The 18,853-nt window shown below is 34.8% G+C and overlaps 2 protein-coding genes across 8 annotated transcripts in view; one reads left to right on the top strand and one right to left on the bottom strand.

Annotated features, from left to right (window-relative positions):
• Positions 1–18,853, bottom strand: part of MNAT1 (MNAT1 component of CDK activating kinase) — a 188,449-nt gene that overhangs the window by 69,260 nt on the left and 100,336 nt on the right. The gene's annotated exons all lie outside the window — the stretch shown is intronic.
• On the top strand, positions 1,499–4,590 carry LOC112658080 (ubiquitin domain-containing protein UBFD1-like). The gene is given in 2 exon segments (XM_035719790.2): positions 1,499–1,680; positions 1,683–4,590. Coding segments are annotated over 2 exon segments (939 nt in total). The 5' UTR covers positions 1,499–1,551; the 3' UTR covers positions 2,493–4,590.

The raw sequence follows: 18,853 nt of genomic DNA, 5'->3' as shown, positions 1-18,853 counted from the left end.
GGAATGTGAACTGGTGCAGCCACTGGAAAACTGTGTGGAGGGTCCTCAAAGAGTTAAAAATAGATCTGCCCTACGACCCAGCAATTGCCCTGCTGGGGATTTACCCCAAAGATACAGATGCAATGAAACGCCGGGACACCGCACCCCGATGTTTATATAGCAGCAATGTCCACAATAGCCAAACTGTGGAAGGAGCCTCGGTGTCCATCGAAAGATGAATGGATAAAGAAAATGTGGTTTATGTATACAATGGAATATTACTCAGGCATTAGAAATGACAAATACCCACCATTTGCTTCGACGTGGATGGAACTGGAGGGTATTATGCTGAGTGAAATAAGTCAATTGGAGAAGGACAAACATTATATGGTCTCATTCATTTGGGGAATATAAATAATAATGAAAGGGAATAAAGGGGAAAGGAGAAAAAATAAGTGGGAAATATCAGAAAGGGAGACAGAACATGGAAGACTCCTAATTCTGGGAAACGAACTAAGGGTGGTGGAAGGGGAGAGGCGGGGGGGGTGAGGGTGACTGGGTGGCAGGCACTAAGGTGGGCACTTGACGGGATGAGCACTGGGTGTTATTCTGTATGTTGACAAATTGAACACCAATAAAAAATAAATTTATTATTAAAAAATAAAATAAAATAAATAAAAATGGGTTTTAGATATTCTGATTTATTCATTTACCTTGTTAGAGTAATACACCAGAAAAAAAAAAAGAAGTGAAATACCTAGAAAACTTTAACATAATTTTAACTCCTAACTTCCGTATGTTTCATAGCTTTTCTAAATAAATATGAAACTGTCAAACTAAATCTTTTACTATCTCACAGAAATCCAATCTCTGAACAATGATTCTGACTACAGTTACATGGGTTAAGAAGACTCACTAAGTGGGACATCTTGAGTGACATTTTGACATTCCTGTTTCAAAGTATCTTCTTCATAAGCTGCCAAGTGCTAAATTCTCCTGCCATATGATACATAAAGTCCAGTATTAGTGTTACATTATTAGGTGAGGGGGGGGAAAAGGAGAAGTGAAAAAAGAAAAACTAAGAATTAAAGAAGAAAATCTATTATATAGTCCTAGTAACATAGTAATACAGATTACTTTATTATTCTGTTTTCATTTTATAAATCATGCAAGGCCAATAAAAGATGATATGGAATGGATATTTTCAAGAGCTGGAATACTTTCCAAGGAAAATAATATTCAAAAAGGACAGGCTCTCTTAAGTCATACTAAAAGTGATCGTTCACTAAATACCAACAAAAAAGCCCAAGTTACTAAAGTAATGAAATCATATCATCCAAAATCTTTTCTGCAAATTTGTAGGCACATAAAAGATCATCTAGTATAATAACAGTTAACATTATTTACTCGGTGCCAGGCACTGGTCCAATAGCTTTTTATGCATTATTTCATTGGTATTCACAATAGTTTTATAAGATAAATACTATTATTCCTACTTCACAGATAAGGAACAGGGGTTTAGATAGGTGATTTAGGCCTCTGCGGGAGCGGTGGTTGTTGTACACAATCATCATGGCAGCGGCCAGAGCTCTGGATGGCATGGAGGAACCTGGCATGGACACGGAGGCTGAGGCGGTGGCGACCAAGGCCCCCGCGTGTCCCCTTAACTGCGTGGAGGCCAAAGAGGGCGGCGAGGGCGGCGGGGGCAGCGGGCCGAGGACTCCTGCGCAGCGCCAGGCAACCTGCAGCCAGCCCCGGCCCAGCCCCCTGGGGACCCTGCAGCCCAGGCCTCAGTCAGCAACAGCAAAGACGCCGGCGGCGGCGCAGGCAGGAAGCTAGTGGACCTGAAGATCATCTGGAACAAGACTAAACACGATGTGAAGCTCCCCTTGGATAGCACAGGTTCCGAGCTGAAACAGAAGATTCACTCGATTACAGGTCTCCTTCCTGCCATGCAGAAAGTCATGTATAAGGGACTCGTCCCTGAGGATAAGACGTTGAGAGAAATAAAAGTGACCAGCGGAGCAGAGATCATGGTGGTTGGCTCCACGATAAATGATGTTTTGGCTGTAAACACACCCAAAGATGCTGCCCAGCAGGATGCAAAGGCCGAAGAGAACAAGAAGGAGCCACTCTGCAGGCAGAAACAACACAGGAAAGTGTTGGATAAAGGAAAACCCGAAGATGTGATGCCATCTGCTAAGGGTGCCCAGGAGCGCCTGCAGACGGTACCCTTATCTGGCATGTACAAGAAGTCTGAAGGCAAAGTGAGGCTCACCTTCAAGCTAGAACAAGACCAGCTGTGGATCAGCACTAAACAGCAGACTGCGAAATTGCCGGTGGGCTCCATTAAAAATGTGCTCAGTGAACCTATCGAAGGACACGAAGACTACCACATGATGGCGTTTCAGTTGGGCCCCACGGAAGCCTCTTACTACTGGGTGTACTGGGTCCCAACTCAATATGTGGATACAATCAAAGACACCGTACTGGGGAAGTGGCAGTATTTTTGAAAGCACTTTCACCTCTGGCCCAGGAGACTGACCCAAAGTGAAGGACATTGCTGGGAGAGGGCCGCAGCATCCCTGGATTTCAGAGCTCTGGGACTTTGTTCAGAACAAAAAAACCCAAAAAAACTATATCCACTCTAAGGCGATGTGGTGACTGAAGCCAGAGGTAATGTATTTTCACCATTAGCTTAATTTTAGCTTAAAATCGCCAGTTCCCTTTTCTGGCAGTCAGCTTCATACCATTTTTAAAGTCAACACTGTAGAAATCAATAAATCTGAGTTCCAAACATACATATATAATTAATAAAATAAAAAAATAAAATAGGTGATTTAGCTAGGTCACTCTGTATTAATGGTAGATTGAGGATTAGACATGGCTTTAGAATCTAATAATTTTGTTACATTCTAAAGCCAGTGTTCTTTTCCTCTAACTCCCTTATTTTATAGATAAATAAGTATTTAAAATACAAATTTTCGTAAAATCACATAGTAAGAGTCAAATCTCCTAATTCCTGTCTAGTATGGGTTCTACCTACCTTTTAATATCTTATTTTTAAATAATATAAAGATGGTTGCTCAATTTAAAAGTGTGATCTTAAATTCCGGATAGTTTAAGATAAATTTTTATACAAATTTCTAATAGCTATGGTTGAAACAATGCAGGCTCAGAAACTATTTTTTTAATTATAGCATGTGAAGAACAGTAAACAACACTGTGGTAATTCTGTTTACCATGAGAATGGTAAATTTCATAGGGCAGCCCGGGTGGCTCAGCAGTTTAGTGCCACCTTCAACCCAGGGCCTGATCGTGGAGACTGGGGATCGAGTCCCACATTGGGCTACCTGCATGGAGCCTGCCTCTCCCTCTGCCTGTGTCTCTGCCTCTCTCTCTCTCTCTCCTATGAATAAATAAAATCTTTTAAAAAAATGATGCCAAAACTTCACCTTGTAATGTTCAATTTAACTGTCCCCAAAAACACTTGGTGTGAGATAGATGCCCAATTTTTCAAATCTAAAGCCAGGGAAGAACTTACAGGACAAATCATTGACATAATTAAAATTAAAATTAAAATCACCAACAGATAAAAAGTCTTAGCAAGTCCTATGAGGAAAATGTTGGAGTACATGAAAAGATACTCAACATTAATCTTTAAGAAAAATGCAAATTAGGGGTGCCTGGGTAGCTCAGTGGTTGAGCCTCTGGCTCAGGTTGTGATCCTGGGGTCCTGGGATCGAGTCCCGCATCCGGCTCCCCGTAGGGAGCCTGCTTCTCCCCCTGCCTATGTCTCTGCCTCTCTCTGTGTGTCTCTCACGAATAAATAAATAAAATCTTTTTTAAAAATCCAAATTACAATGACAATGAAGTACTACTTCACACCCACTAGTTTGGACATAATCAAAAGAACAGACCATAAAAAATTTTATTGAGGATGTACAGAAACTAGAACCTTTATACATTCTGATGAGAGTGTACAATGGTGCCTCTTTAGAAATTAGCAGTTTTTCTTAAGTGTACAAATAATATATTATGACTTAGTACTTCACTCCTTCCTTTCCAAGAGAAAGGAAAACCTATGACCACACAAAGTCTTGTATGAGATATTCCTAGCAGCATTATTCATCGTAGCCAAATATTGGAAACAATCTACATGTCCATCAACTGGTGAATGAATTCGAAAATGCGGTATATGCAATACAATATGAATATTAACTCATAATTTAATATTAATAAAATATGCTGAATACTAATCATCAACAAAAAGGAATAAAATATTGATACATGCTGCAACATAGATGAATTTCAAAAACATTATGCTGAGTGTAAGAAACCAAAGGACTATATATTGTAGGATTCCATTTACATGTAATATCCAGAAAAGGTAAAAGTACAGAGACCAGTAAAAATCTACCGAAAGCAGATTAATGCTTGTGAGGAGCTAGAAGTGTGAATTCAGAATAACTGCAAAGAAGTACAAGAATCCACTGAATTGTACATTTATAATGAGTAATTTTTTACAATAAGTAAATTATACTTCCATAAAGCTGTTTACAAAATATAAACTTTAAGATGGTGATTCAAATCAACATTGTCGACAATGAAATATCCAAGAACAAATTCTCAGTAAAGGCAGAAAATATAAAACAAACCTAAGAGAAATTCTGCCATCTTTATCATCAAAGTGATAGACAAGTCATGAGAATAAATAAGATCTGAAGGAGGCAAATGTCTTGAAAAACACCCACATTAGGTAATTGAGTACATTTTGCTAATTCTAAGAATATAACACAAAACTAAGGCCTTTTCAACTTTTGTTGTTGTTGTCATATAAATAATAAATAAATGAAACATTGAGGATAAAAATGTAGTAAGAGCCACAGCAAATCACACAACCCAATACCCATGCAAGTAATGTAATGTTTTTACTCCCCTAAAATGTAACAAAATGGAGCCCCTGTTTCTCTTCTAAGATATACCTGAGAGCTCTACATTATATTTCAATCATTTGCCAGCCAAAAATATATGCACACAGGGAAAGATTTTCTAAAATTCAGCTCATTTCCATATAGAAAACATAGAAATATTTGAGGAATAATGCTGACCAAGGAAATTATACATAGCTATAATTTTAAGTATAATTTGAAATATATTCTTTAGCTTTTCTTACTTAGCAAATTTCAAGACTACTATAAAAATAGTTTACTATTTAAAACTGTTAAAAAATAAATAAAACTTAACTGTTAGAGCATCTATACATTACAAATATTACTCATTATTCTTTCTCCTCATATAAAGGAGAAACACAGACTATCTTTTGTGATAACTTAATATCAGGATTTAATTCCAAATAAAAAATTATATGATCTAGATTTCTGGAATCCATTCAGTAAGAAGTGAAATTAACTCTGAAAGCAACTTTAAAAAACTTCTGGTCATCATGTTAAAAGAACACGTACACACTTTTAGAATGCAGCAACCATTTAGAATAACTTTACTAAAGAAAACTATTTTCTAATAAAAGTAACAGCAACAGAAGTAGTTCATTAGTAATCATTAGTATATAGGTTGTTGAAATGAGCAATAATAAAAATACTAAAATGGAAGGATTGAACTTGTCATGATTAGCACCAGGTAATGCATAGAGTTGTTGATCACTATATACTGTACACCCAAAAGTAATATAACACTGAATATTACCTAATTGAAATTAAAACAGAAACTTTAAAAAATACTAAAATGAAAATATCTTTTCACATAAATCAGTATATAATTTATTAAGTACCATAAAAAGAAGCATAAAGTATTAGCAATTTAGGGACTTATCAAAGTTCAATGATTCTGAAAATCCTTTAACACAAATTTTAAGGATTCTCTTAATTTTTCTGTCTTGCTTATATGACTTGTCAGGCTAGTCTCGTTTTTAGCATATTTGCTAATAAGTCCTGTAAGCTTGTTTAACTGTATGTAATTATCTGTTTAACATCTTTCTCACCCATTAGACTAGAATACCCAATGTTCACTGCCATTTCTACAGCACAGTACCTGGCAACAAAGAGCTACCTGATGTTTTATTGAATGAATGAATACTACAAAAGGACATGTGAATGGTCATATGGTATAGCAATATGAACCCTAGGAAAACTCTAAGAGTCAGTTTTCCATATTCTGTGAATTTAAGAACACTCTTACTAAGCATAAACAATTGAAATTTTGTTAATCACAGGTATTGTAAGGGTACATAAGGAATACAACTCTACCTTCTCCACAGTTTAATATTGTTCTCTTTCACTTATTCATTACAGAAAATTTGTGGATGCTTTTTATCCCTAGGCTGGAAATGTGTCTTCTAGCCTCTTAAGAACCCATTTTAACAAAATTTCAGATGATACTGCGGTATTCTGTGGCTATCATCACCTATTCACGCAACAAATAATGAATACTAACTGTATGTCCAAAACTAAAAACTCCAACAGTTGAACAAAACAGATAGAAGCCCTGCACTCAGGGAGCTTACTTTCTACTAACTTTTCAGTGGGATTGTGCCTTCTACTATTAAGTCTTTGAATCATCTAAATGCAAAACAAAAAACAAAGAAAAAAGAAAACAATGATAGTGGTAGTTGTTTTCATAAACTGAGTCCTCTAAAATCTTAAATTTATCAAATTCTATAGAGTGTGTCTTGGTACTAAAGGGAATTAAAAACCAGAATATTTCAGTGTTCTCGGAGCATTAAACCACTACAATCCTGGTTATTATTTCCAGAGAAAATACCTATAGGAGACCCTTTAGAAAATCAATTGTTTTTTCTGAAATACTGTTTCTATGTTGGTTAGTGTCCTAATATTTTCCACTTTTGCATATATACGTATGCACCTGTATATAGACGTAGATATATATTTTCAATTATGTGGAGCATGTGTGTGTCTCTCGCAATTTTGTAACAGCATTAAGAATAGTTAAAGAACATACCTGGCACTGTCTTCAACTTGCTCATTCTAATTAATACTTTTTTGGTAATTCAGTTGTTTTTCATGTTTTTAAGTAGCAAGCAGAACAATTTTTATACTATGCTATTCTGATCACTCAAAGATGGTATCAGCTTGTCATCACTACAACAGCTGCATAGTAATAACTTCCTGCTAGCACATAATTTTATGGTAAGTACATTTCATTTTCCTCCATAGAAATGGCTTTCTCTAACTTCTTTCAAAATTTACAGTAAACAGCATTAAGGTCTACAAGGGATGAGACCATGCATGGTAAGAGGTAACTAACTATATTTTTATGTTGGCACTGCCTCTAAACTAAAATGAACTGAGGGAGGGTTAGCTCAAGTTGGTGAAGGGTGTGATTCTTGGTCTTGGGTGTTGTAAGTTCAAGCCCCACACTGGGTGTAGCGATTACTAAAAAATAAACTACTATTTTTAAAAAATAAAATGAACTGAGGTGATACAACTCTCAGCTTCATTTTCATAATCTAAAACGGGGATGTGGAGAGTGAATTGGGGTTTGGACCAGATTTTTTCCAGGTCTAACCTGCTATGATTTCATGACCACTAAATGGAAAGAAGCCATTACCTCATAATGTATCATGAAAATAAAAAAGAATTTTCCCCAAATTTAATGTAGAATATTTTGATTCTAATTATACCAGAAAAATAGCCAGTGGAAAAAAAACAAGTATGAATCCCCAGATTCTCAAGTCTCAACTAGAATCATGAGACTACATTCCCTTTCTGAATGCATGTTTTGCAATGAACAGAACTTTTCCTAAAAACTATTAACGATTTACTCTTTAAAGCATTCTAATGCTGAATTATTACCACAAATCAGATTTTATGAGGATTCCTTATCTTTTAAAATATGGTATCAAAATAAATAAAATAAAATAAGGTGCTTAATAGTTTATATTACCAATTTTTCTCCAAAATTTTCCTTCTCAAAAAAAGCAAGTTCAAGAATATGAAAGAAGTTTTATCCTGAATAGCACCATATTTTTCTAGTTCTTTAGTGATGATCAGTTCCATCCAAATATGTAAGATATGCTTTAAAACATTAAAGAAGAATTTCTGTATCTAGCTGGGCTTAAGCTTCTTGTTCATCACTAGAAAGCAAATGGTTCTAAAAGAGTTATACCCTCCCTTAGCAAAGCCAAGTCTCCAAAACAATTTCTGTCACACTGGCTCCAGAAACCTCATCACAATCTGTTCACTAAAGTGGAATTACTTTAAGGCTTTGTTAACTACAGTCATTTGCAATCCCCTTGTTACAACATACAGCAGTTAGTGTTCAAATTACCACACAGAAAAGCATCCTTTAACAATATATCAATTCTTTTGTAGAATTATTGTTACACAAATATATTTGTATATATATATTGTTAACATATATTTATTTCTTACTGTTAAACAAATATAAACTATTCCTTGAGGAAAAAACTTTAAAAATAAAATTTAACATATTCAGAAATTTAGAATGGAGGAAAATTAGGAAATAATTATCTATTAAAAAGATCATTATCATTAAGGCATCTCAATTATAATTATAACCAAGCTCTGCATATTTTTAAAAAAAGCATTTCTATAAATTCCTTTGTGTTAGTGTAGAAATACTATGGTTCATATAGAAACTAAATTCAAGGGGCACCTGGGTGGCTCAGAGGTTGAGTGACTGCTTTTGGCTCAGGGTGTGATACCAGAGTCCCGAGATCGAGTCCCACAGCGGGCTCCTGTATGGAGCCTACTTCTCCCTTTGCCTGTTGTCTCTGCCTCTTTCTGTGTCTTTCATGAATAAATAAATAAAATCTTTTTTTTTAAAGAAACTAAATTCAATAATATATTTGTAGGCATATACCATTAGTTTTCAGAAAGCCAAAGGTCTCAAACTAAAGAGATGAACATGAAATACAAAAGGAATATATTTTCTCCCTATGCTTTCACCTGTTTTGACTATAGTTGCATTCATACAAATTTATCTCCTGAAACATGCAAATAAGCTAGTCATTTCTGCCTCAGACAATTCTACACTAAAACATCCAAGTGGTCCAAATGGTATCTAGAAGGGTCCTAAGTGATGTAACTGACTTAAATTCAACAAAGCTATAACAGTAAAGTCATAACTTATACAAGGATTAGGTTCAAAGGTCAGAGTAAAGCAAAACTGGTCAAAATAACCTCTCAAAAAATCCCTTCTTTAAATAAAATTCATAAACTATATATTCCCCTATGCATATTTTAATTGCTTTACGTAAATAAACTAGTTTTTCCTCAAGCATTGGAATGGGTTACTGTGGGTTCTGTGGAAAAGCAGATAAAGTAGTTGGCTGGTTTGGCAACTACGCTGTTTCAAAAACATATTTTTACTGAAAGAATAGAAGAATTATTTGCTATTTTTCTCCCCAGTTTTGTGTTATTTTCAACTTTAGTTGAATTCAAATAAGTTAAATATACATATAATATGACTTGGCTACACATGACAGGTATTTAAATATTCATTCAGTTGAATATTTGTCTTGGAAAAAAATGACATCTGAGATGAAGGCTGAATGGGGCTGAAATGGAAGGGAAGAAAGAGCATCTCAACTCCAAGAGCAGCTTCAGTACAATAGTGATAGTAGGAACCAGAATGTAGATGATTGAAGAAAGAATGAGAATTGAGGAAGTAGAATATTGAGCAAACATGATTATTTTCATCAAATTTTAAGATAAAATGAAAAGAGAGAGATATGACGGTAGCTTAAAGAAGAAGTAGGGTCCAAGGAAGAGATTTTATTTTATTTTTGTGGTTCTAGGTTTTATTTTTCCTGAAGCACTGATAAATGAGGCAGTGTTGAAAAGTATTATTTTTACATTCTTTCTCTGATGCTTGTCTTGCTACTGAACTACTGTTTGTTGCCAAGAGGACAGAGCGTCCAGCAAATCATATCTGTTTCTATAAAAAGATCAGAAAAGAAAAACATCAAGGAGACTATTTGGTGAGACAAAACCTGCCTCCTTAAAAGAGTCTGCAATAATATTAAGAAAAGCAACATTTGCCAGAAATTTTTAAAACTTTTCAGATACATAGCATTTTATTTAGTTAAATTACTTTTAGTAATTACCAAAAGAGTTTCCAGAAAGAATTCTTATCTTGGCACTTTAGGTGACTTTCAGTTACCCAATAATAATGACAACATTATTACAACAAGTCTACATTTTGGAATGTAATAAAATAAAAAACTGATTTATAGAAAGTTCTCTACAAATATTACTATTATATTAGCAAAACAAAAAATATCGCATGGTAAGCTTATTAGTCTTCTAAAGCAAAAATATTTTTTAGTGAAAAGGTAGCAGAAAGCTTCTTTATACCATAATAAGAGACCGAATAATTCAAGAGATCATATGTTATTTTATTTATCTGTGCCTAGTACAGTGTTAGGATATACTAGGAATGCTTGCTTCATGAATGAACAAATGTTTTATAATGATCCACAGTATCCAATTCACTCCAATCCCCTACTCCAAAGTTATCCTCCCCAAAAACTATATCATAAATCTGGTTCTATTTGAGATCATTTAACTAAAGAATGAGTAGTAGTTACTGTGTCATTCCCGTTGTAGAAAATAAGTAAAATCCTAAACCTAAGCCAAGCTACAACTGACTTTATCTTTTTTTTTTTTTTTAGATTATACTTATTTATTCATGAGAGACACAGAGAGAGAGCGAGAGAGGCAGAGGCATAGGCAGAGGGAGAAGCAGGTCCCCTGCAAGGAGCCCAATGTGGAACTCGATCCCAGATCCCGGAATCATGCGCCAGGCCAAAGACAGATGCCCAACCGTTGAGCCACCCAGGCATCCCTGACTTTATCCTTCATCTGTACTAAAAGCAAACAACAAATGGTATGAATACGCTAAACTGCTTCTTTCAAACACACATAGTTATGTGTTACATCAAACACTACTACCATCATCAGCACCGCCAACCCCCTCACAAAAACCACCGTGCAACTAGATCTACATTCTTTTTTCCCTAAGATTTTATTTTTTTAAGCAATTGTCACACCCAACGTGGGGCTTGAACCCACAATCCTGAGATCAAGAGTTGTACACTCCAAGAACTGAGCCATCCAGGCGCCCCTAGCTCTATATTCTTAAATGCAAAATAGAATAGAACATTTAGGATTCTCTCATTCCCTGTTCACTTGCAGTTTTGCCTAAGTTGTCTTTTACTAAAGTCATACAGGTATAGAACGTGATTATTAACAGTGGGGTTCCACGGAAAGGACACAGAAACATTTATTAAACATCTACTGTATGCTATACACTGTACTAGGTACTACACACACATTTGAAATAAATATTATTTTGCCTATTTTACAGGAGAAGAAACTGATGTTTCCCAAGTCCGAGTAACCTACCCAGATTTTAAAGCCTATACCGCCAGAATCCACCAAGCACTCTTCTATTACAGGACTGCAGTATGAAAATTCAGTTATTTATCCAAACATTTAGTGGATGTTAGAGACACTATGAAGGTATGACAGAAAGGATACACCACCAGAACTGACTCTATTGTCAAGTATTTAGCAACATATCTTTATATTTATGAAACATAAATTAGAAAGTACTCATTTGTTTTAAAAATATTAGTTTAAAAAAAAGTTTATACGTAGAGGTTTTTCTTAAGGTTTCATTTATTCATTTACTTGATAAAGCGAAAGAGCACAAGCAAGGGGAGCAGCAGGCAGAGGGAGAAGAAGCTGGCTCCCCTCTGAACAGGGAGCCCCACATGGAGCCTAATCCCAGGCCTCTGGGCTCATGACCTGAGCCAAAGGCAGATGCTTAATGGACTGAGCCACCTAGGTGCCTTATAGGTAGTTTTTAAATGAAAGTTACCCTAGTTCACATATAACTTTACATTTAGAAAATATTTACATTCAACTTTGCCATAATACATTCAGAACAATGAAAATTTCACCTGTACTGAGATATGTGCTACATCCTTTTTATTTTTTCTTCAACCTTTTTAAATACTCTCTTAGGGGATCCCTGGGTGGCTCAGCCATTTAGCGCCTGCCTTTGGCCCAGGGCGTGATCCTGGAGTCTCAGGATCCATTCCCGCATCAGGCTCCCTGCCTTGAGCCTGCTTCTCCTCCGTCTGCCTGTGCCTCTGCCTCTCTCTCTATGTCTCTCATGAATGAATAAAATCTTAAAAAATAAATAAATAAATACTCTCTTAGAAGTTCAGTCTTTTCATAACAAGTAAAAATACTGCCTTCCTCAAATGATAATACAAATAGGTACCTTGTCTATAAATCCATATAAACTGAATATACTTTGAAATATGAACCAGAAACATTATTTCAACTAGAAATACTTCCTAACAAAATAAATAAACTACCTTCCTAGAAAATTGACTATAATAACTTATCCTTTAAATCACATTTTACTATGCTTTAACAGATCCTTTTTCATAATTTATAGATATATTTATGATATGAATTATAAAAGCAATGCAAAGAAATCACAATATTGATAAATTTTTCGTCTGGAACATTATGTGTTCACCAAGCATAGATAGTGGTTTCACAAATACAAGAGTACACAGACTATCAAATAATTTTAGATTTTTTAATTAAAAAAATTAACTATTTTATAACCTTCATAAATAAATACATAAATACCTACATAAATAAATAAAAATAGAGAGGTACATTTAGTAAAACGGTACCCCAGAGGACAAAGAAAGTAATTAGTATGGGAGACTTTAATGAATACAGCTTTGAAGCCCTTCTGGAAATTACAGGCTTGATGAAAGCACTTACATTCTACCAGTTGCTGAGACAGGTGCTACTGCCAATCAGCTGCAATTGCTGAAGCATATTCTAAAAGATTACTAATTAATCTCTATACTGAAAACAATGGCTGCCTGCCATTTTTATCACCATAAAAAAGAAAAAGAAACAAGTCACTCTATGACCAAATACAATTCTAGGTAAAACTTAATTCTAGGTAAGCTCTGCATCTACTTAATTACTTAGCTGTATCATTTTCTGTTGTTCATTATACTAAACTCAAACCTTGCACTGGCTGGAGTCATGGGTCTTATACTCTCTCTACCTGCTATTTCGGAGTTACTTCTACTTATCACAAATATATAAAAGTATTTGCGACATATAAATGGACAAAAAAAGGGAAAAGATCATATAAATAAAAGACAGCATTTTCTTTGTTGTTAATTTTAAGTCTTTCCATAATAAGCTCAGGAGAAATATGACCCCTGGAGACATTCTCCTTTAGGTCACATCTATGTTTTTATTAGAATTTATCCACACTCCTTTGAGCCTACCCCTGAACACACACACACTTCATTTTACCACAGTCATATCCTACCTTTATTATACAAACTCTGTTCAGAGCACTCCTCAGAATTTAACAAACATTAAAATAGTCAATGTTTCCAAGTCTGAGCAATTATTATGAAAGTGATTATGGGGGCACCTGGGTGGCTCAGTCACTTGAGCATCCAACCCTTGGTTTCAGCTAAGGTCATGATCTCAGGGGGGATCCCTGGGTGGCTCAGCGGTTTAGCGCCTGCCTTCAGCCCAGGGCATGATACTGAAGTCCAGGATAGAGTCCCACATCGGGCTCCCTGCATAGAGCTGTTCTCCCTCTGCCTGTGTTTCTGCCCCCCCTCCATAAATAAATAAATTAAATATTAAAAAAAAAAAAGGTCATGATCTCAGGGCCATGGAGCAAGAGCCCCCAGCAGTGGGCTCTGCCTTCAGTGGACAGTCTGCTTCTCTCCCACTCTCTCTATCCTTCCCCCTGCTCTGTCTCTGTCTCAAACAAATAAATTTTTTTAAAGCAATTATGAAGTTCTTTTAAAATATACTGGCCCAATTTGCCAAAGAAATTATTTTAAAACCAAGGAAAACATAAACATGAAGTGAAAAATGTGAGAGTTCCTTTTATGAATTTCTATCCTTTTAATGTTTTTAACATTGATTCTTGAATCTTAAATAACACTATCTGTTCTACTATGTTTTTAAAGTTGCTTTCATTCAACTGTACATGCCTGTGACCTCTACAATGACCTCTACAAAAGCAGTTGTGCACTTTACTGTGGTGCAAATCCTCACAGACAAGTTGAACCTGTTCTTTTTGGCACTGAGCCCTTGTGCTGAACACACAGCTGAGATTTATTATAAAAGGGGAACTAAGGGGCATTATTGCACAACATTTATCCTTCACATATAGCCAAGTATAATCTTTTACAACCTTTGAGAGCTCTTAAATAAACAGATCCTCTCTTAATTGCACAAAGACTTTCTTATTTGTCACCAATCATATGGCATATTGAGATTCATTTTACATTAGGAAAAAGCTAACAACACACAAAGCATATGTATTAAGATACGTTAAATTTAGTCTCTTAATATTTATTTAAAAATAATACTTCTAATACTCAGACCTAGGTAATTACCTGTCTTGCGGTCTTTAGCAAGGTTCGTGTAATTAAGTAATAAATATATCTTCAAGGATATATAACAGATTAAAACCAGTACAGTACTTTATATAGATCTTTTAAAAACATGTGAGCGAAAGCATTAATCTTTACTTTTATCCTGTTTTGTATTTTCTTTTTTCCGAAGTTCAATTTTAATTAGCTTTCCCACAGTGTTTTAAAAACATTTCCCATTCTAAATTCTGAACTCAGCTCAGATACACAAGACTGCTGCCAGGCTACTTCCTTAATTCAACAGTAGATCTGATACCCTGGGGGAAGGACTTTCATGAGTTCTAAGAAATATCTCTTATAACAGGAATTACCACACCATTTACATTAATTCTTTTTTTTCATTTACATTAATTCTTCAAGATTTGCTAATTGATCTATCATCAAGATTTGCCTTATTGAAAACAAAGAAACTAATATAACCCAAAATTATTCTATCCTGGAAGTCAGGTTCAAACTAGCTTATCAGCTAATTGCTCAAACTAAAGGAAATATGTTGATTCAGGTGAATATTCTCTTGTTCTAAATTCTTTTCATTTTTTCATTACTAGTAAGTACACAATTGGGGAAAAAAATGTCCTTCCAACTGTGGAGGGGGTGGGAGTACTGTTTAATGGGCAAAAAGTTTCAGTTTTATAGGAGGAAGAGTTATGGAGATTGATGGTGGTGACTGTTGCACAATACCACTGAACTGTACACTTAAAAACAGTTAAAATGGTAAATTTTATGTGTATTTTACTGGAATAAAAAATGTTTAATTTAAAAAATAAAATTATTTTTAAATTGACTATTGCTTTTTTTTTTTTACTGGTGAAAACAGTCTGATATATTTGTAGGAATTAGGGGTTCAACAGTGAAATAGACATGTTCAGAGATGGCACCAAATTTATTTAGTAAAGACAAAATAACTGAAGGGTTAAATAAGAAATTTCTTTCATTAACGTTTAACATTTTAAGCAACATATTCATGTTGCTTCACTTCTAAGAAAGGATATTTTAAACAGTTTATATCCTTAATACTTTCTCCCTCGGTTTAGGATATACAAGAAAGGTTTATGAATTTGAACATTTTTTATTTGTCATTGAAACAAAACAATTTTTTCTCAAAATATACGATTTCTCAGAAAAAATTATTTTAAATTTTAAGTGTTTTGCAGGCATTACATCTTAGATGTAAGTAGCATGCAAGAAAATTACTAACCAGTTTTATTCACTGTATTAATCTATACCATGAGGCAACATACGAAATCAATGAGAATAACTATAAAATATGAATCAAATATGTAAAAAATGTCTCAAGACCTGATTTTACACTATGTTCCAATACTATGTCAACACTAGTGGTATTTTTTAAATGCCTAAGCTCTCTAATTCATTTTGAAATACACATGTTTCATGATATCCAAAATATCCAAAACTACTCTTGATTAAGTCATAACTATAATTAAAAATAACATCCAAAGAACCAATAGTGGCAATGTCAAGTAGGTTAACCCAGGTTAACCTCTAAATAACTTAAAGCACCTATAAGAAGAATCCCAGTCTCCACAATTGTTGTGGTTCTTCACTACAACAGCTTCCCCATCTACATCTCATCTTTCCAGCAAGAATGCAAGCATACATCTTATCTGCCTATAATACCCTATTTTTTTAAATTTCCCTTATCATGTGTCCCTTTATAAAAAACAATGCTAAATACATGAACTTTGGAGTCTATACAGAGTCAAATCTCAGCTCTACCTTAAGCAACTTTTTTTTTAAGCAGGCCTCAATTTTACTTGTAAAATTATTTTACATGGATCAAGTAAAATGTATTTCAAGGACACAGCAGTGTCAAATGTCTACAAAAATGCTACCAATTATTATTACTACTACTACTACTGTATCATCATCCTCATGAAGATAAGAAATATTTCATACCATCTTCACAGACCATCTCTTAGTCACTATCACCAGATAAATCACCACAAGCAATCAACATTTGAATAGTAACCTATCAAAAGTCTACTTTAAATTAGAACTCAAAATATCTTTCTACAGAAACAAAATTGTGAATGATGGTACAATCCTAGGCCAACAATCTATAAGCCACATTAACTACCTCAAATTTAGTCCCTAGCCTTGGGAGCAATGCAGGAGAGAAAACAAGTTTACCTCATCTTTCCTGGGTGCAACCCTGGCCTTGGGCAAAAATTCTAAATTTCCAAAATTTTAGCTTCTTTCATTTTGCCTTTTGCTTTCCTATCTAGCACCCAGTGCCTTTCCCAGGCATTCTATGTGCCCACAACACTGTAATACTAAGTTCCTAATTGGAAACACTCCACTCAAACTTACTGACTTGGCTCCTAATGTGTTCCCCTGATCTTAAGTCACCAACCTGGATCTCACTGCAATCAAAATTTCCTGATATCACTAAGGTGTTAGGAAGAAAGAAACTGCATGGCATGATTTTGCTTAGTGAACATCTGGTTTTTATTAGATTATTATTGCTATTTTAAAAAGAACATTTGTAAAACTTTTTTTTCCCCCAGAACAAAATACAAAACAGCAGTTGTCTTTTAAAGTCATGGACTTAAGAAATATTCACTAATCATTTTATATCTTGCTTAATGTTTTTGTATTTTTAGTTAGTGTCAACAAGTTATCTGGGTCAATTCTTTTCATCTTCATATTTTCCTATATAAAAAACAGACTCTCAGAAAGCATTAACATTTTCCACAAAGACTCAATTGGTGTACCATGATAAGAACTGGGAAGGTAGAAGCCCTCACTAAAATCTAAGTGTCAATAAATGAAATTCAGACCATCTCAGAAGTAGACAGGATGTTAAAGATCACTTCTAGTCTTAGCAGCCACTGGATTTTTTAACCCCTTCTTAAATATCCCTATCTATGGCTAAACACCTCATCCCAAGATAGTCTATAAATACACCTCTATCCCCAAACAAATGCATAAGCATGCACACCTAACTAAATAAAGGAGAGATGAAATGTAGAGGACACAGATAAAACTCCGTAAGTCTGTTAATTCACACAAACCACAATATTTCTTATAAAAGTTGAATTAGAACTTCTCGTCATTTCTTTGTCTCATAAGACTTTCTAGGATACATAAATCTTACTGAAGAAAGATATGTTCTGACTGAGAAAAATGCACTGACATTTATCACCATAGTAATACAAAATATAAATTCGTATTTAGGAAGGTTCTTAACCTCCAGTTATTTTAGTAAAGAAAGCACACTTAAGAAGCTTCTTAACCTACAGTTAATTTTAAAGAAAGCACTAGATTGTTTCTTAACTAGAAGTTAAGACTTTAACTACTATGAATTCTTGATTTCTGCTTCCAGCAATTCCAAGTGATGGCCAGAGGAAAGTTTATATATATATATATATATACACACACACACACACACATTATATGTTATATATATATACACACATACATACATATATACATATATATACACACACACAACAAAATACAAAACAGTTGTCTGTGTGTGTGTGTATATATATATTCACCAGACAATATCTGCTCAATAGAAATTCTTATAAAATGTGAACCCAATAAAGAATGGAGTGACTTTTAGGGTTCCTATTATCTGTAAAATGAAATGATCTGTAAGTCAAGGACTTAAAGAGTCATTAATACTTTTTAATGAAGAATACCATTATTTCCTATTAGCCTGTTTATAACTTCAAACAGATGATTTTCTGATTCTCCTTTTGTCTTTAAACTGCTTAAAATTTTGGACAATTCTATATTCAGTTCTAAGATTTATCTTATATTTGGAATTAGTCACTTAATCACTCTCCTCCTTTTACTTTGTTTACCTCTTTAAAAAATATCATCTACTGTGTTATCTATGGAGGAATTAATATGTTACATCTGGAAAAGAGTTTGTGATTGATAATATCTAAGAAAATCACTCAAAAAATCTTATCTGAGGTATGCCTGGGTGGCTCCAGTCAGTTAAGCATCTGCCTTCGGCTCCCTTATTCCAGGATCCAGGGATCAAGTCCCATGTAGCTCCCTGGTTGGCAGAGTCTGCTTCTCTCTCTCCCTCTGCCTTTCCCCTCACTTGTGCTCTCTCATATTCTCTCCCTCTCAAATAAATGAAAAATAATCTTTAAAAAAAAAACAACAACACATTTCTGAGCTTATTTTCATTTCATTTTATTGACAAAACTGCCACACTGAGGGGTGCCTGGGTGGCTCAGTCAGTTAAGCATCTGCCTTTGGCTCAGGTCATAATCCCAGAGTCCAGGGATGGAGCCCCACATTGGGCTCCCGACTCAGCAGGGAGTCAGCTTCTCCCTCTCCTGTTGCCCCTTCCCCTGCTCATTCTCTCTCTTGCTCGCG

This window comes from Canis lupus, chromosome 8, assembly GCF_003254725.2.
Source record: "Canis lupus dingo isolate Sandy chromosome 8, ASM325472v2, whole genome shotgun sequence".
NCBI classification, from domain to species: domain Eukaryota; kingdom Metazoa; phylum Chordata; class Mammalia; order Carnivora; family Canidae; genus Canis; species Canis lupus.
Note: the sequence above shows the minus strand (reverse complement) of the source record. Positions and strands in the feature narration are given on the sequence as shown.